At 36.8% G+C, this 18,585-nt stretch overlaps 1 protein-coding gene across 3 annotated transcripts in view; it reads left to right on the top strand.

The window, feature by feature from the left end:
• Positions 1 to 1,071: 1,071 nt before the first annotated feature.
• ADGRL4 (adhesion G protein-coupled receptor L4) overlaps positions 1,072 to 18,585 on the top strand; it is a 108,490-nt gene continuing 90,976 nt past the window's right edge. Inside the window, exons 1-2 of one of the 3 annotated variants that reach the window (XM_019837290.3) lie at positions 1,072 to 1,503; positions 2,897 to 3,046. In XM_019837290.3, the coding sequence (XP_019692849.1) occupies positions 1,254 to 1,503; positions 2,897 to 3,046 (400 nt within the window). In that variant the 5' untranslated portion in view covers positions 1,072 to 1,253. The remainder of the gene's footprint in view (positions 1,504 to 2,896; positions 3,047 to 18,585) is intronic. The other 2 variants (XM_019837288.3, XM_003990250.6) reach the window with 2 other exon arrangements.

The raw sequence follows: 18,585 nt of genomic DNA, 5'->3' as shown, positions 1-18,585 counted from the left end.
TTTTCATCCAAATACCTCTACCTTTGTTGAAACATTTGTAGTCTATTTCCTGAACTATTCTGGCTTCCCTGCCTTTGATGTCTCCTTAATATCCTTCATTTAGACTGCTGCCAGACTTTTTCACTGAATCACTGTCTAGTTAAAAAAAAAAGGGGGGGGGAGTAATCATTAAAAGAAAACCAATTAACAGTAGAACAAAACCCCAAACTTATGTTTCGTGGCATTTGGGGCATTTAAATCACCTTTACAAACTCCCTGAATAGCGATAATGGATAACTGGTGACCCCTCATTTTTCCAACAGCCTTCTGAGGTGCTAAGAGCACTAACTCAGGAGCAAAACAGCCTGGGTTTGAATCAAACCAGCCACTTAAGACTAGTTGTGGGACCGGGCAACTCACACACTATCTCTGTTCCTCATTTCCCTCATCTATTGCAGACCCACTCTCAGGAGCTCCTGGTGGGAGTTAAGCTAGAAAGGGTCTAAGCAAATGCAGTAGAGAGCCAGGGAAATATATTTATACCTAAGTACTTAGGTCGTTGTGACTTGTGTCATTGTGACCGGTTTTAGTTGTTCCCACACAGAGGGGGGGGGGGGGGGGAGGCAGGGCTTGCTCCTCTTGGTGATTGTACTCTGTATACAAAGTCAGTTCTCAGTAGATGTTTGTTAAATCAAACAGAATGTAAATGAAACAACAAGGGGGTGCCCAGCTGTGTAAAGGAAAAATAGCTTGTCTTGATGGCACAAATTTCAGTCACTTCTTTTCTTTAAATCAACGCTATTGAGGTATAATTTACACACAATAAGATGCACCAACTTGATGAGTTCCAACAAACGCGTGGACTTTTGAAACTTTTTTTGTTTGTCTGCTTGTTCTTTGCTCAGTCATCCGAAGCCCAATCTTCACCTGTAGACAAGGTATCCTTCTGCCCTCTGAAACCCTGAGTCCCAACAAGGTGAGGACTCGGCACTGGCCAGGAGTGTCCCATTGTCGGGAGCCAGGGCTCAGCCTACCTGCGAAGGCTTCATGGAAATGTGCTCGTGAACAAAAGAACGCTGTGTCCGGGAACTTCGGAAGTACCCCTTCGACCTTTGCGGTCCTGGATGCTCTCCCGGGAGGGACACTCCGTGGGCGGCCCCCTTGTTTTGTCTACCGAGCTGGGGGTTTGAGGGCGGCCCTCTGGACGCTGAGCCCGGGGGCACAATGATCCCTCCAAGGGTCAGCAAGAGTGCTCGGCGGTCAAGAGGCCGGGGATGGAGGTCAGGGTGGCGTGGAGCAACCGGCCGGGGGCCGGACGTGACCAGCAGACTCAGGGCTTGACCCACAGGCTCACACAAAAGAGGCCGGAAAGTGTCCGGAGGAAGCGGCGCGTCACGGGGGACGGAGCCGGGACCCTGCCGCGGCCGCCCAGCTACGTCCCGGGGACACGGCCCGCACACCCAGCCGCACTGCCGCCACCGCCTGCACCGCGGCCGCCGCCAATGAAACTCCTCCCGCTCCTAGGTGAGTGCCCAGCGAGGTCGCGGAGGGGCCGGGGCTTGCAGGGAAGGGGATTTTTCCTAGGTGGAACTCGCGTGCCAAGCGGATTTGGCCCGGGTTCCAAGAAGAGTGGACGGCGGTACTTCTCAGGATGTTTTTTCTCCTTGGCCTTTCAACTCTGGAATTGGATATGCAGGGCCCAGGGACCAAGTCACCTTTTTATTCCTGAATACAAAGTCCGCAAAATCCCCAACGTCTCCTTTGACCTTTTTTTTTTTTTTTTTCTGATCTCCCCTCAAGAAATTTGGGAAATCCAACCCGGTAACGCTTGTGGGAGGCTTCCTGGCATTTTAAGGGGACTGCCAGCCCGGACTTTGGGTTCATTTAAAATACCATTTGGATGATGCTGTGCAGAAGGGTTATAAATCACATCTTTGCAGCTGAATTAATTCTGGTTTAGACAGTATATCCAGCCCTATGTGAGGCCGAGATTTAGAATCAAATGTTAACACTCTCTTGTTACCAGATAAGGACAGTTTATCTCAGATGACTGTTCTAAGAACAATGATTTGCATGGCTCCTGACTGTCCATCCTCAAGCAGGTGTGACTTCAGAAGACCTGGGACAACAATAAAAAAGGATGGGCCCATGCTTTTCCTTATCGTTTCCTAACAGCCCACAAAATACCATTTCCAACTTTGTTTTCAATTACTCCGAAATAAATCCTCGTTCTCTTTTAGGCTTCATTTTATTGGTTGTGTTTGTATGGTGTCCGTTCCCAGAAGATCAATCTTTGACCAATATGTTGAGTTTATCTTAAATTCTCCTACTGGGGGAACATGTAGCATAAATTTTACTATGGAAAAGGCAGGATTTAAAAGAAAATTAGGCTACAGAAAAAAACAATAATTGCACTTGTCCTCCTGATGTTATGATATGTTGCTCTTCATCTTAAAAATTACAGAGATTTGAATTTGACAAGACCCAGACCATCAAGTTACCTTGATCTCTGCACAGAATCATTCCCAGAGGCAAGAAATCACTTTACAATCATGCAATCCCCTTTAACAATATTTCGTCTCAGAACCAAGAGTCCAGTGATCTAGGAATACTCTTTTCTGTATAGAGCTGGGTTGTTTACTACATTATAGCTTTGTTGAGATTTACTCAATAAATACTGACATTGAAGAAAGTGCTCATCTTTTTGCTTACTTGCTCTTGTGCTGTTAGTTAGCTAAATACTCTCTTGGGAAATTCTCATAATCCATTTATCTAGATGGAAAGAAAGAAGGGTTTTTGTGTTTACTATAGTATAACTCAACAATGGGGGGGGCGGGCGCAGGGGAGAGACTTTTCTTTTTCTTTCTTTTCTTTGTAACTTTTTTTTTGAAAAGGTATATTTCTCTATTTTCCATAGTGGGTTTTTCCACTTTGCTGAATTGTTCCTACACTCAGAACTGCACCAAGACACCTTGTCTTCCAAATGCAAAATGTGAAATACGAAATGGAATTGAAGCCTGTTACTGCAACATGGGATTTTCAGGAAATGGTGTCACAATTTGTGAAGGTAAACAACCTTTATTACCTCTTTTGGGTTTTTTGGTAAGATTAAATTCTGATACGATTGTTTTTCCCTTGTCCAGAAATTAAGTGTTTTACATTAACCTGTATGATTTCAAGCTATTGATTAAAAAAAAAAAAAAGCTTAATTAATTAAACAAGTTTGAAGGTCCCACTTGAAAATGTATACTTGATTATTGATTTTTGAGGAGTCCAGGTATATCTTATTTTTGGTGTAACTATTGAACATTGTCCTTGAACTTAAGCTGGAAAACTAAGTTGCAGAGAGCAGAGTCAATAACTTTGGAAAGGAAAGAACACAGAGTTCATGAAGTCCAGGCTATATGGATATGTGTTGCCTTCGGGTACTTTCTTTACTACCTGACTACTTAAATTTGAGGATAATATTAAGAGATTCAAGTGTTTTGCCTGTATATCCTGCATGATACCCTGGAGAGAGAGAGAGAGAGAGAAAGAGAGAATTTTGAAAATGTATTCTTTTCTGAAAAAGTAGATCTCACTTATAGAACTTGAGGCTACAATCCAGAGCAAGAATGGTAGAAAAGGTCCTAGCAGGGTGCAATTCAGCCCACTGATTTGATAAACAGGACCTTGTCCGAAAATCATATTTCAGTGACTTCTTGTCTGTGGTTTCAACTGCCACTCTTTCTCTTCCTTCAAGCCTCACTCTATCCTTCTTCTCTCTTTCATTTTTACTAGAATCTAGTTTTAACTGGGTCAATGGAAAAACATTCTGTGTATTAGAGAGAGAAGCAGTTCCAAGTCATATAAATTAGTTTTAAAATATAATTAAATGACAACTTCAAATTAGAACTATGTGGTATTATACTCCTAAATGTATTTAAGATAACATGGACTTTTTCTAATTAAGCCAGGATATTGTACATTGTTAATATTGCATGTGTTTGCTTATAGCGTAAACAAGTTGTATCTCGTGATTCAATTTGATAGGCTCTTAAAAAAGATTAAATATGCAGTTCTTAGTAAGACCAGACCTCATCATAATTAGTTTAATGTTTAAAAAATGTAGAGCAAAGCTACAGTTGCTTAATGGTGCATTAGATCAGGCATTTCTGCTTGTACACACAGCCAGGATTTGTAATATACTATTCCACAAGCACTACGAAATTCTTTCTATAAATAATCTTAGATTTTTACTGTGTATTTAATTGAATGGCATTATAGCAAGTTGATAGTCGAGTGACCTTCAAAATATTGCATCGAATATATTAGTGTGCTTTTCCACTAATCATTACAAATTGCACTATGATACTTCATAAGTGGTGCTGCCTTTTTGTTATTTAGATTCTTTTCAACTGTCATGATTACCATCATTAACATCAATAATTTTTCACAATTTGGACCTTCAGCAGCTAACCAGATCATAATCATCTTTTTAATGTTTTTTTTTAACACATCTTCCATTATCCAATGCACTCTTCCTCCCCAACCACCCCCCACCCCCGCCCTGCTGCCTTAGTCAATAGCCAGCTGAAGGGCAGAAAAAACTTTTTGTTGGAAAAAAAAAAATACTGCAAGATCTTTTGGCCTGTAATTTCTTTTCACACAGAACAGAATTTGTAATGGCACTTTTTTTTTCAAGTTCTTTTTAACAAATCCCTCATTTAAAGAATGTTATAAATTCACTTGTCTTAGGGATACAGGAGTACTGATGCATAGGGGCACTTGTACCCCAATGTTTATAGCAGCACTCTCAACAATAGCCAAATTATGGAAAGAGCCGAAATGTCCATCAACTGATGAATGGATAAAAAAATTGTGGTTTATATACACAATGGAGTACTACGTGGCAATGAGAAAGAATGAAATATGGCCCTTTGTAGCAACATGGATAGAACTGGAGAGTGTTATGCTAAGTGAAATAAGCCATACAGGGAAAGACAGATACCATATGGTTTCACTCTTATGTGGATCCTGAGAAATTAACAGAAACCCATGGGGAAGGGAAAGGAAAAAAAGAGGTTAGAGTGGAAGAGAGCCAAAGCATAAGAGACTCTTAAAAACTGAGAACAAACTGAGGGTTGATGGGGGGTGGGAGGGAGGGGAGGGTGGGTGATGGGTATTGAGGAGGGCACCTTTTGGGATGAGCACTGGGTGTTGTATGGAAACCAATTTGACAATAAACTTCATATATTGAAAAAAAATTTTAAATAAAAAAATAAAATAAATAAATTCACTTGTCTTAATATTCACTATGTGAGGCTTATAATGTCCTCTTAAAACTGTTCAAACAGTGGTTTGCACCTTTTATTAATTCATTGGTAGATTTTTGAAATTTATTTCAGTAAGTATATTTAACATGCGTTTTAGAGTTAAAACACTATGTTCTCAACCGCTGAATTGTCTAGATTATATATTGGGTTTGAACAGTTGGCTTTCTTCATCTGTGAAGAGATTTCCCACTTTTCCTATCTTTCTCTAAAATTGGTATTAGGTCAATAAGAAATGACCAGACAACAGTTTTGTTATAAAGGGTGGCTACTTCTTGAAGAGTGAAAATAAATTTCTTTTTGGTATCATTACCATCATCTTCCTCATCTCCATCCAATTTGGCTCCCTCAGAGACCTGTCAAATAAATGTTATGGTAGTAACCAGACCTCACTTAAATGAACTCTGTTGCAAGAACTAGTTTTAAACAAGTCATTTAGAATTTGGATAACCTAGTCCCATAGAAACAAGTGGGTTTTTTTTTTTTTTTGATGTTTATTCATTTTTGATAATCTGAGAGAGACAGAGCATGAACAGGGAAGGGGCAGAGAGAGAGGGAGACACAGAATCCAAAGCAGGTTCCGGGCTCCAAGCTGTCAGCACAGAGCCTGACACGGGGCTCGAACTCACGAACGTTGAGATCATGACCTGAGCCAAAGTCGGACGCTCAACCGACTGAGCCACCCAGGCGCCCTGAAACAAGTTTTCATACTAGTGACTTTATTTCATTTAATCATCTTTTTACTGAACACATATTTATTGAATATTTTCATTGTCATCATCATCATTATCACCATCACATCAAGATAGCTAATATCTAAGATATTAATTAGCACAACACCTTCATCTGTTGTTACTCTCATTTTATCTATAAAAAAGTAGAATCTTAGAAAAGTTCAGTGAATATCACAAGTGATAACAACAAATAAGTAATAGAGCTGAGATTTCAGCATAAGTCTGTTTCCAGAGCCTGTTCTCTTACTCACTATGTTTGCCATAAGACCTCTACTTAACAAATACTGCTATGCCCTTGGATTAAAGTAATAGATAAGGAATTGTCCTTGATTTCCAGGATATCTAGGGACAGCTTCAGAACTATATTAACGACTTGATGCAGTGTTATAAAATATGCAAATACAGGTAAATTTGAGATATGTAATCAACTGCAGGGTAGCTTTCCAAGTGGGGGTGACATTTAAGCTGAGAATCAAAGAATAAATAGGATTCATTAAGACTGACAAAGTGACAAAGCCAGGCAAAATTAATCAGCAGTAACAAAGGCCTAGAAGTTGAACATGTGTAGTATATTTTAGGGAGCCCCAAGTATTTCATTCTGGATGTATATATCACAGGGCATATTAACTGAGGGGGTCAGTGGGAATTAAGTGTGGGTGTCAAGATATGGATTTTTTTCTCTTAACAAAAAAAGAGCCATTGACAAGTATTAAGTAGCTAAGTTACATGATAAATAGTGTATATTAGAAAGATGACCCCATTCGGTAGAATAAGAATGAATTAGCAAAGGTCAACCCAACCTATACAAACAGTAGTACTGGGGTGCCTGAGTGGCTCAGGTGGTTAAGCCTCCAACTCTTGATTTCAGCCCAGGTCAAGATCCCAGGGTCATGGGATTGAGCCCTGAGTTGGGTTCCCTGCTCCTGCTTGTTCTCTCTCTTTCTCAAAAAAAAAAAAAAAAAAAAAAAAAATATATATATATATATATATAATAATAAAAATAATAATAAAAGAAAAGAAAAAAATCCAATAGTACTTTGTACAATTCTTATAGTTTATGTCACTTCTATCCAATATATCTTAATTTTCATAAGCTTTTGAAATAAAATGTATGGATGCTGTCTTTTATTTACAAACACCATTTTGAATGGTTATAACTAGTTTGTTAAGCTCAATGTTATAGCTTTTTGCATATGAGAGAAGCAGGACTCTGAAGCTTAAGTGAGTTTCCCAGTGTCCCAAGGCTACAGTGATAAAGCTAGGACTCAAACCCTGGGGATCTCAACCTTCTCTAGATTACCAAAAATATCACTAGTATTACTAATCAGCTGATGTAATTAGATTAGTGTAGTACAGCTTTTTAAATCATTTGAATAGTATCATTTGAATAGGAATTATTTATTTTCGACAACCTTACTGAGGTATTAACATGAATTTATTTACACACTTATCTTTATGCTGACAATGAGTGTATTTTAAGGCAGAAGCTGGAGAAGTGTAGAAAGTTGGGGATATATTTAATGGCTTTTGAAATTGTTGATGATATTTTCCTAAAATTTAGGATTATTTTAGTCTTTTAAACAAATATTGTTGCTATATGTTTTGCTTCTCAGCATAGTGTTGGTTACTCTCTGGAACACAGTTATAAATCTAAAAAGTGACACATCCCATCTCCCCTCAGTAATTTGGAAGGTTGGAAAAGTTGAAAGAATCACTGTGTACGTACAAAACATGATATTGCTTGATTTGAAATAAACTGAGCTGGGAGAGGTAAGAAGCAAGAGCAAGGGGAAGGATGCAGTACAGTGCCTGTTTGGGTGTGGGCATCAGGAAGAAGGTAGTAGACTTTCTCTTCCTACTCCCATCTGAACTCAGTAAGTGGTGCTGTGTTTGGGGAAATTTCATGGAGTCAGAATGGGTAAGAAAAGAGTTGCCCCAGATAAGGAAAAGAAAGGTCAGGAAAGATATAATTGACATCGTGTATGCATGTATAAAAATCTTTCATAGCTTGGGACATGCTTGTTATGAATAACATCGCAAGCACTTTATAAGAAATAATGAAGTCTCAGTGCCTGCACTCAGGGAGACATACTCTATGCTTAAAAAACAGTTTTCTTCATTATCTAATAGCCATATATATGCTTGCAAAATTCAGCTGGGAGAATATCATAATAAACTAAAGAGCATTGTGACAATAGTAAATGTAGAGAGAACAATGTCGCAATAGTTATCTAAGAGTTTGGAAGAAGAAATGGTCTGCACGTTCTGAATGTGGGAGAAATATCCATTAGAATAATCTGCTAGCATCATTCTGCCCAGGCTACAATATAAGTACCAAGGACATGTAATTTTCTTCCATAATAGCTTGTTTTTTAGTAATGAAAGGATGCTTATCAAAATGGGCAAACCGAATGTCATCAGAACAGATGCAGAGCATACAAAATGTGTGCATGTGTTTGTACATCGTGTATCACCAGTTGCCACAGATATACTATCTAAACTATCTCCTACAAAAAATAACTGCAGTTTTAAATATTTAACAAAAGACAGTTTGGTAATTTCCATAATAGACACGTGATCAGCAAAACTTAAATGATGCAAGTCCTCTTTTTCCTTTTCCTTTAAAAAATAATTCTATTTTTAGTGGGGCACCTGGGTGGCTCTGTCAATTAAGCATCTGCCTCTTGATTTTGGCTCAGGTCATGGTCTCAGGTTTTGTGAGATCAATCCCCACATCTGACAGCATGGAGTCTGCTTGGGATTCTTCTCCCTCTCTGCCCCTCCCCCACTCAGGAGGGGGTGCATGCACACTGCAGGCTCTGTCAAAATAAATTAAAGAATTAAAAATTAAAATACAATGTAAACTTAAGGAAAGTGTTAAAATGGTTTATGCTTTTATTTTTTTCTTCTTATATGTTGAAGGAATTTGTCATCTTATGAAGTGGATATTTTTGAGGAAATTCCACCTAATTATTGTGGTAGAGTTTGTTCTCTCTAATGTGTAACCCTCTTCTTGTCAACACACGAAAGAGGTCATACTTCTAGTACAAGGAAAAGGATTTCTGGAATTGGCAAAGGCACTTTATTTATTTGGAGGAAGTTCATGAAAATCACGCATCCTGGAATGTAAGCCTTGGGTTAATTTAGACTGTCATTTCTTAAATAGGTTACATTTCCATTCAGTACAAGACATCCCAAGGAAATATGTACTTCACTTTAAATACATCTGATACATGACTGTCTAGAAGCACATTAGAGTTCCTACTTTTTCAAGTTTGTATTCGTATTCATGTACCTAAGAAGATCATCAGGAGTATGTAAAAATGCATTTGTTTTACCAAAAAATAAAAACTTTGCTTCCTCAATGCTTTTTATTAGTATATCACATATGAAGGAAAATGAATCTTGGAGTTATCTAACTTTCTTCCATCTAGAACCTCCAGTTGATTGTTCAAATATTATTTAAATATTATGTATAAATCAGGAGCCGCCTCCCTCTAGGGATTGCAATAAGAAGGAGAGAAAGAGGGAGAGGGAGGGAAATGAAGGCAGGGAAAATGAAAGTGCTGGTCCTGGCTGCTACTTGTGCCATTTGAGTTTTGTTGATAAGCTGCACAATTTTATAAATAAACACTTATCTCATCTGACTTGACAATGTCATTTTTGCAGGCTGTTTCAGAAATCATTTTTTTAAATCATCCTGTTTCATGTTTATTGCACAGGATAATTATCAGAAGTAATGAGATAACAAACTAAGAAATATTTTGAGATCTTAAAAGAGGTTTTAATATGAACATATGATTTTGGGTTTTTTCAAGTAATTTGTACTGAAATATCATGACAAGTTTTCTTCATGTAAAAATCTCTTTTATTTGTAATCATTTTAATCTTTTATTTATTTATTTATTTATTTATTTATTTATTTATTTATGAGAGAGAGAGAGAGCACATGGGCATGAGTTGGGGAAGGGCAGAGGGGAAGGGAGAGAGAATCCCAAGCAGGTTGCTCACTGACAGGGCACAGCTTGATGCAGGGCTAGGTCCCATGAACCATGAGATCATAACCTGAGCCAAAATCGAGAGGTGGACACTTAACTAACTGAGTCACCCAGACACCCTGTAATCATTTTAAATCAGTATTATCTAGGTGGATTTATTGCATATTTAGAATCAGAAAAGTAATATCAGCATAGAGAATTAGCAATAAACACATTGCTTCTGAGTTCTTTTAAACAATCACAAAGAGTTGTTCAAAATTCTGAGTTAAATCAATTCTAAATAAGACTTACCATCTGATTTGACATTATTAGTGTCCTGATTTTTTTTTCTAAGTTAAGACTGCCATTTTTGTTTTTTGTTCCAGGCTAAAACATCAGTTCACAAAGTATGTATATATCTATGTATAAGTGTGTGTGTGTGTGTGTGTGTGTGTGCGCGCGCCCTATGATATGTGCTGATGCTAAGGCATCAATAAAAATGGAAATGGATATTGTTTTTCTAGAATTAGTGTTCATTTTGCATGCAGAGTGAACATGGCAGCTATACCATCTTATACTCTCTGTTCAGCCATATCTTTAGGAACTGCTAGGAAATTAAAATTAAATGGAAATTGTGCTCTCAATGTGGAATTTTCATACATTTTAATCCTCTGTGCTTTTCAAGAAAACTACTGGTAGAAATAAGAACAAAAGGATCATAGGGATAGCACTTTCAATTCCACGAAGTAACTCACCGAGTTCAAGTTTTTCTGCTTTGTTTACTGTAGCTCTGATCTTTTGTCAGCATTTTAAGATCGCAAACTTTATGTTGCTAAATTGATACTTCCTGTGTCCTGGGGCGTGTCAGTTATCTACAGCCCCAGCTTTATAGGACATCAGCATACTTTACAGCCAACTCCTGCTTATTTCAGAAGCAAATTATCCAGTCTCCTGATTATCCATTTTTCCATTATTTCTTTTTCCTTATTTAGGCTTTTTTCATGCTTAAAGAAGTAACTTTCATATTTACAGTTTATTTACAAAAAGAGTAATAATATTGATGTTGATTTTAGTGCTTTCTGTGAGCTAAATGCTGCTCTAAGCACTTTACATGAATTTATAAATTTAATCCTCATAACAACTCTTTGAAATGAGGTCTAGTATTACCCTCAATTTATAGATTAAATAATTTTCCAGTGAAAGCACATTCAAACTATTGCTTTATATAATTTTCAAGCTACTCTGTGAAGTAAGTGCAAATAAGAAAACTGAATCTCCCTGAGACATAAATGAATTATTTTGGTCGTTGCCCCCACCTTGAATCTGCTTTTTACCCACTACGTTATCAAAGAAATTGATTAAAAACAAAAAAGTATGAGGTGTATATACGTAAGATACCTTAGGAATAAGTGCAGGCAAGTTAAAACTATTTACAAGTTTCAATATCTTGATGAAACTCATAGATCAGATAAAGTTGTTTAACTCCTGTTCATCGACCTCCTTAAAACCCAGTGTATTGACAATACAACCAGTGAGATTGGGGTGAGGAGGATGGGCACGGGAATTCTATAAATTAGGAGTGAACTTCTCAAAGCAGAATCAGAGCAGGCTTCTGCAAAAATGGCAGCTCTTCCTTGTGGTGATATCCTATACCCTTCCCAGAAAGGAAGTGTCAGTCTCGGTGACTGGTTTAGTTAGATGTGATTTTCCAAAGGTTACCCTGATTGGGCTCCTTATTCCCCATTGGCATTTGAGCCCAAATAAAGCCAAGAAAAAAATCTCTTAAAGGGAACTCTGGCATCCGCCTGAAAGGAATTGTTGAGAGTAAAAATTGATGTCACCTTTCTGCCTATACCCCATCTATGCCACCAGGAATAATTCTTGGAGATTGCTCTGCCCCTCCACCCACAGATATAGAGAATTCTGAACTGTCTTGTATGTACTAAGGAGGTTGTAATGGGTGGCAGGCAAAACCTGGGCCAAGCTACCTGAGATAATCAACATTGCTCTTTAAAAACATGAGGATCATTTAAGAATAATCAGTCATTGGAGAAGAGCCAATAATACAAAGCACAAAGTTGAATAAATAGAACAATCGGCCTGGAAAATGATACTGTTAGGAAGAGAAAAGAGGTTGAAGGGAAAAGTCTAGCTTATATCTTCAAAGAGATTCTGAAAAAGTTTGCATTCAAACAAACAAAAACAAGTAGAATAGGCTTCTGTGTACAGAAAAATTATCATACCACAAAAAATTTTCTTCTTCAATATGTCTTTAAACCTTTGTGCTGCTCAATTCCTCCTACCTTTATCCCCTGTTTTTGCTCTCATTTTGTAGCAAGAGGCATCAAGACAATAGCTGTAATTGTCAGGAATGAAAGCCAATGTTTAAAAGTCACCAGAAGATTGAGAGCATAGTCTCCATTCCTGGGTTTCCACCCCTACCAAGGGGACAGGAGGAACAGGGAGGTTATAAATATCAAATTTATTAACAAATCAGTGAAAGATACATCAGGACTCAAGAAATGAAGATATTCTGAGCTGATCAGCTCAACACAATCATCCTTTTTATAACACAGTTTTCACCCTTTTGTGATCTTTTCCTTCATCTGTGCCAAAACCTCTCCCAAATTCTTCCCATGCTTTATCTCAACGTGAAACTAGGTAGCCAATGTGTTTTCTGATCCTAATTGCCTAATGTGGTTTTCACATTATAATGTCATTAATATAGCGATGGAACCCCTATGCAGTCTCACTATATTGTCTGTTTTCCCAAGTGATTTCCTGAATTAACCTGCTCATACTTTTGATGGTTCCTGCCAGACACACCTAATGTATTTTTCTCCTCCAATAAAGTATATTTATCATTTAATCAATATTAGTCCCAAGTTGAATTGATAACATATAGTAGTAAAAAAGTGGTAAAAAAAATAACCCAGGAATTGCAGAACTAAAAGTTAAGACAAAAATTATGAGAACAAAACAGAGAAACAGGACTAGACATGGAGAACCTAACATCCATGTAATAGAAGTCTTACTGAAGAAAGGATAAGACAAACTTTAGCAAAGGAAATAATAAAAGGTCTGACAATTTCCCAGAGCTTAAGACACACATGAGTCTTTAATTAAAAGAGCCCTCTAATCCAACCTATCTTCTACAAAATATGTTTATGCCTTCACTTCTCAGTTTATTGCCTATTGAAGCCTTCTCAGCTTCGATGTCTATTGATTGATATCCTGCTATAAAAGAGGAGTATCATTTACTTCACATTGTCACTTTTATTCATACATTCAAGTTGTTACTTTCATGTCCTTAAATAACAATGGAAATACTGGCTATCGGGCTACTCCATTCCTGGAGCCTAGGGTGAGGACCTCTTCAGATCATAGGGACAGAGAGAGAAAGGACTTTAGGGTGGCTGTGGCCATCAGGAGAGTGAATAGATGAGCCGAGCAGCCTAAAAATGTAGATGCCTACTACAGGAGAAGTTTTTGTCAAACTCTTGAGCCTCATTTCTTCGTTAGTCTACTTTTATTTAACCCCTACTTCATTTCATCACTTTTCTGAGACGAATTGTAGCCCTAACAAGGGAGGGAGAGTATATTTAAAAGTCCTGTGATTTTAATCGTTATCTTAAAACTAATTTTTAAGTGTATTTATTATTTTCAGAGAGAGAGAGAGAGAGAGAGAGAGAGAACAAGTGGGGGAGGGGCAGAGAGAAAGGGGCAGAGAGAGAGAATCCCAAGCAGCCTCCATGCTCAACACGCCGCTCAGGGCCTGATCCCACAACCTTGAGATCATGACCTGAGCTGAAATTAAGAGTCGGACGCTTAACTGACTGGGCCACCCAGGCATGTAATTTCTAAATCAAGTAATTCTAAATCAAGAAAAGTAATTGGGCATGAAAAGTAATTTCTAAATCAAGGTCTTATTTTTCAAGTTCCCATTGTTAGATCCACCCCTTATATCCTTGTATTGCAGTAGCTAAGACCCAGCCCTATAAATTGGAGCCTTCCTGTTATGCCATGGCCTCGTAACTAGATTCTCTGATATAAATTCTAATATTGCTGTGCAGGGTTTCCAAACTTGTTTTAAATATTCTAGTCCAGTTCATCTGGGATTCTCATGATAAGTCACAAAGTGCATCTGAGCCTGTTTCTCTGTGAAATGAGCAGATTTCACCAGGCTCACTATCAATGTCTATTCCGGTTTTAAAATTATGTGGGTCTATTATTGTGAGACATGTATTTGAACTGTAGTTAATTCCCAGTTCAATCACTTTTGAGGTAAATAGCCTGGATTTGGGGCTTTATTTGAAACCTGAAAGTGAAACAGAGATTTTGGTCTCTTGCCTCTGAACTCAGTACACTTTTCATTGTTTTTTGTTTGTTTGTTTTTTAACTCTGATCTCTGGAGCTGGCATGACCTAGGCAAGCAATGCTTTCATCTCCTCTTTCTGCTCCATTCCCTCTGACTCATGGCCATAACACATCCTGATACTCTTTCTTGCTGAGCCAGGATGTGACCTCAAATTTCCTCTCAAGACAGGTGCTACAAATGAATAGGGATTGGCACATAGGTGAAACTTATTTTCCATGTTTTCTCTGGTACCTTCCACTCTTGGAAGGAATTTCTGGACCAGTCTTCAGGAGCACTGCACTATTGCAGTGCTGAAAGGTAAGCTATTAAATATAATGCAACCAGAAAGTTAAGTACTGTAGCGGAGTGATTTGAACCATTAAAAACAATCAAGAAGGCTATAAAATCTTGATTTTTATATTTGCTTTCCTATTGGAGAGGTTTAGCTACTTTTATATGTTATTGAGACTACCTCCCTTTGAATAAGATGGTGTGCATATCCATTTTGTGGGTAAGAGGGTTGTGATTCATGTGCTTTTATAATCACCATTTAACTGACATCTGGAACAAAATGCTACAAATGGAACGTGTCTTTGTGTTGCAATTCCAAAAGTACATTGATGATTGTGTGTTTATGAATATGTGATGAGCCAGGGACAGTGAGAATGGAATTGACCAGAGCAATCCTCTCAGCTGGAAACCTGGACCAAATTTCTCCTTTCTGAGGATTACCTGTGTTTATAGGCATCAAAGTACCTTTGTGTCATGCCCAACAAATGGGATGGGATAACCAACTGTGTTTGTGCTCAGGGGAGAAATTGGGCACTTTCCATGTTGGAAATACTATAAGCTGAGACTCATTGTGTAAGACACAGTACATGTCATTCTCTTTGGAAGATTTTTTCATTTCTATCTATTAAGAATAATTGCTCATGTTTTCATGTTCTCTTCATAATTCCTTTTTATTTTGCATTAATACGTAATGTTGGAGTAAGTTTGGATGGGGTCTACCTGCTTTTTAATAGTACCTGAGGGAATGGCTGTTTGGGGACAGTGACTAGTTTTTATTCTTGATTGTACCCTTGAAAACTACCAAAATTGGATCCAATATATAAAATATCATGGACTATTTTTCAGGTGCTACTCTGACAGGTTGGTGCACTATTTTTATTGTTCCTTCCCTATGCTGAATGTATTAAGATATTGCAATGAATGATATCTCTACTTGTACGAATCTGTGCTTAGATTTCATTGAATTTTATGCATTGTAAAAGGCTGATATAGCAAGGTTACCTTAGGTATGATCCCATCACAAATATTTTGCTATACATGGTGTCCAATATAGCCATATGGAAGATTTGTGTGATCAGTGAACATCATAAACTTCACATACTTCTTTCCATAACATCTTTGTTTTCCCACTTTATTTTGAGGATCATCCATACAATACTGAATGTTCATTAACTTATTTATTGCACTTTTGAGAATTTTCATGAGTTAGGAAGCAGCATGTGTTAGGCAGGGTCATTTGCAATTTTGGCACTAATCCTTCATGATCATCCCCTAGTTTTGAGGACGATCTCCTGGTATTCATGTTTAAATCCCAGGAGTTATTTATGTTGACTGTGGTATTTCCTTTTGTGTCTTATGTTATCAAAAATGCGTTTTTTTTTACAAAAATCCTAGGAAGTATGAAAATACTGGCACTTAAAAACTGATATTTTGAGGGCACCTGGGTGGCTCAGTTCGTTAAACATCTGACTTCGGCTCAGGTCATGATCTCACAGTCCATGTGTTCAAGCCCCACGTTAGGCTCTGTGCTGACAGCTCAGAGCCTGGAGCCTGCTTTGGATTCTGTGTCTCCCTCTCTCTCTGCCCCTCCTTTGCTCATGCTCTGATTCACTCTATCTTTCAAAAATAAATAAATGTTAAAAAAAATTTAAATAAACTTTAAAAAAAACTGATCTTTTTACTTTTAATCATAAGAGTACTTTGGTAGTTCTTTCTTAAGTTGCAAAAAAAGAATTTTAGTTTATGTGTTATTGAAAACACCTGCCTCATTTATTGCTCCTTCTAATGAACTGACCTTTTTAAACACAACTTTATATGAAACTGTGTTTATTATTTAGTTAACCATTTAAGATGAAGTTTTATCTGGTTTGCATTAATGTGTTTAAAGTGAGGCACTGTTTCATTTTTTTTAATCAAACTTTAAATTTGATTAAAATAGAATAAATGATCACATGAAAAGGGAAGAAATATTCTTAACTCTCTGTAACTTTAAATCATTTCCTTAGAATGTTGATATTTCCAAAATATAAAGATTATCAAGAAACTATTGTCTCTATCTACAAAAAAAATTTTTTTAATGTATTTTAACCCTTCCCTAGACTGACTCACTTTCTTGCTCTAGAAGAGATTCTTATCCCATTTGACAGTGCTGGAATCAACTAAAAAGATTACATGTTTAGAAGGCTGTGGGAAAATGATTTTAACAACTCTAAATGTATTATCTCAGATAATTTTCTGTTTCCTGTCTGCTTGAGATACAATTTTATATCCTGTATCAACCATCAAACATCATCTTGGTCCCAACGATCTGAATTTACAATAGATTTGTATAATTTATTAGTCAGTTGCAAGAGAGAACACCACTGGGTAGTGTATATAGCATTTATATAAATATCTCAAACATTTGCAATGTTAAAAAACAGCGAACACAGCACATTTATCTGGCATGGAAATTGTGATTTTCTGAATATTAAAATATTAAGGCAAGGCTATTGAAATATTTCAGTTCCTTTAACTATTTTGGTCCATTACCATTGAGTATAGAGAAAAGGTACTAACACTTAAATTACTATAGTCTCGTGTGTAGTGTGAGTAAGGTAAGAATGAGGATATTAGGAGAAAAAAGATTCAGTGTAAAGAAATTGGAATATACAGAAAGAACTTCAACCTGAATATAACAGATGATTGTATTTTATATTCAAGTCAAAGAGCTTTCATTGAAAATGTGATTATCTTGAGTGTCATTGGTCAGACAAGCTCAATTCCTACAAAGTCCCTTTATACGGATTTACTGAAAAGTGCCACTATTTTCTATAATAACATGATTTTCCCCACAATTTTATATTCTTAGATAATTAATTTCTATTACCAAGAAGTCTGGATAAGTATACAGATTCAGAGATTCTCTTTATAATTGTTTAAAAGTTCCCAGATAAATTGCTGGAAGATAGAATGTCAAAACTGTTCAAACCTAGTACTTACTTTAAGGAGGAAATTAACACTTTGGTCCTTTATTTGCCATGGAAAGAGATAATGACGTTCTCTAGGAAGATTAGAATCTAACCAAACAGTGTAGGCTATATATAGCATACAAAGCCTTGTGCCATTTGTGAAAATGCTATCAGGGAGAAAACCCAATGACTGAGTTTCTGTACGGTATTTTTTAGGTACACAGATTTAATTTAGAGATTATGGTTTGAAAATAAAATTTACTGTATGAGTGTTTTTGACTGATAAGAAATTGATTTTGTGAGCTTGCTACACATTAATTGAAATATCTGGCCATGTGTCTTGCCTAGATTTAAGAAACCATACGTACTTGGAACCATATATATTCCTTCACGTTGAACTAGCAAGTTAATCACTTTGTTACCCATGTAAGGAAGAAACTACTTTTTGCTGGTGTGGTGTCTGAATAATCTCCCTGTATTGCATAACAAGTGGGTTTTACGTAATTGACAGTTTATTTAGTTGGTTTCAATATATTGAAGGTGGAGAACTTTAAGTTATTTAGGAGTGATATTACGTACAAATTAAATGCAATGATTTATATTTTCTAATATTTTAAAGGCTATATTTCTAAAATCAAAAATAAGAATGTGTGTGCACATAAGCCCATTAAAACATAAATGTTATTTGTTATTGATATTATTCAATGCATTTTAGAATGCAGTTTTTAAGAAGTTAAAATAGAATGAAGGTGGTTACATTGTAAGTGTCTTTAATATGTTTTAAATATAAGCTTATTTAACAATTATTGACTCAGGTTGTGCTTACACAGGAAAAATAGATTGCAGACAAGAGTTAAATCATGCAATTTGGCAAATCTTCCCAAAGAATGCCCAAATATATAATTTCCATGAGATTTTTTAAACTTAACTATCCAGGTCACTTATCTACACAAGAATTATCCAGCAAAGGGGATATCTGTGTTT

This window comes from Felis catus, chromosome C1, assembly GCF_018350175.1.
Source record: "Felis catus isolate Fca126 chromosome C1, F.catus_Fca126_mat1.0, whole genome shotgun sequence".
Taxonomy (NCBI): Eukaryota; Metazoa; Chordata; class Mammalia; order Carnivora; family Felidae; genus Felis; species Felis catus.
Note: the sequence above shows the minus strand (reverse complement) of the source record. Positions and strands in the feature narration are given on the sequence as shown.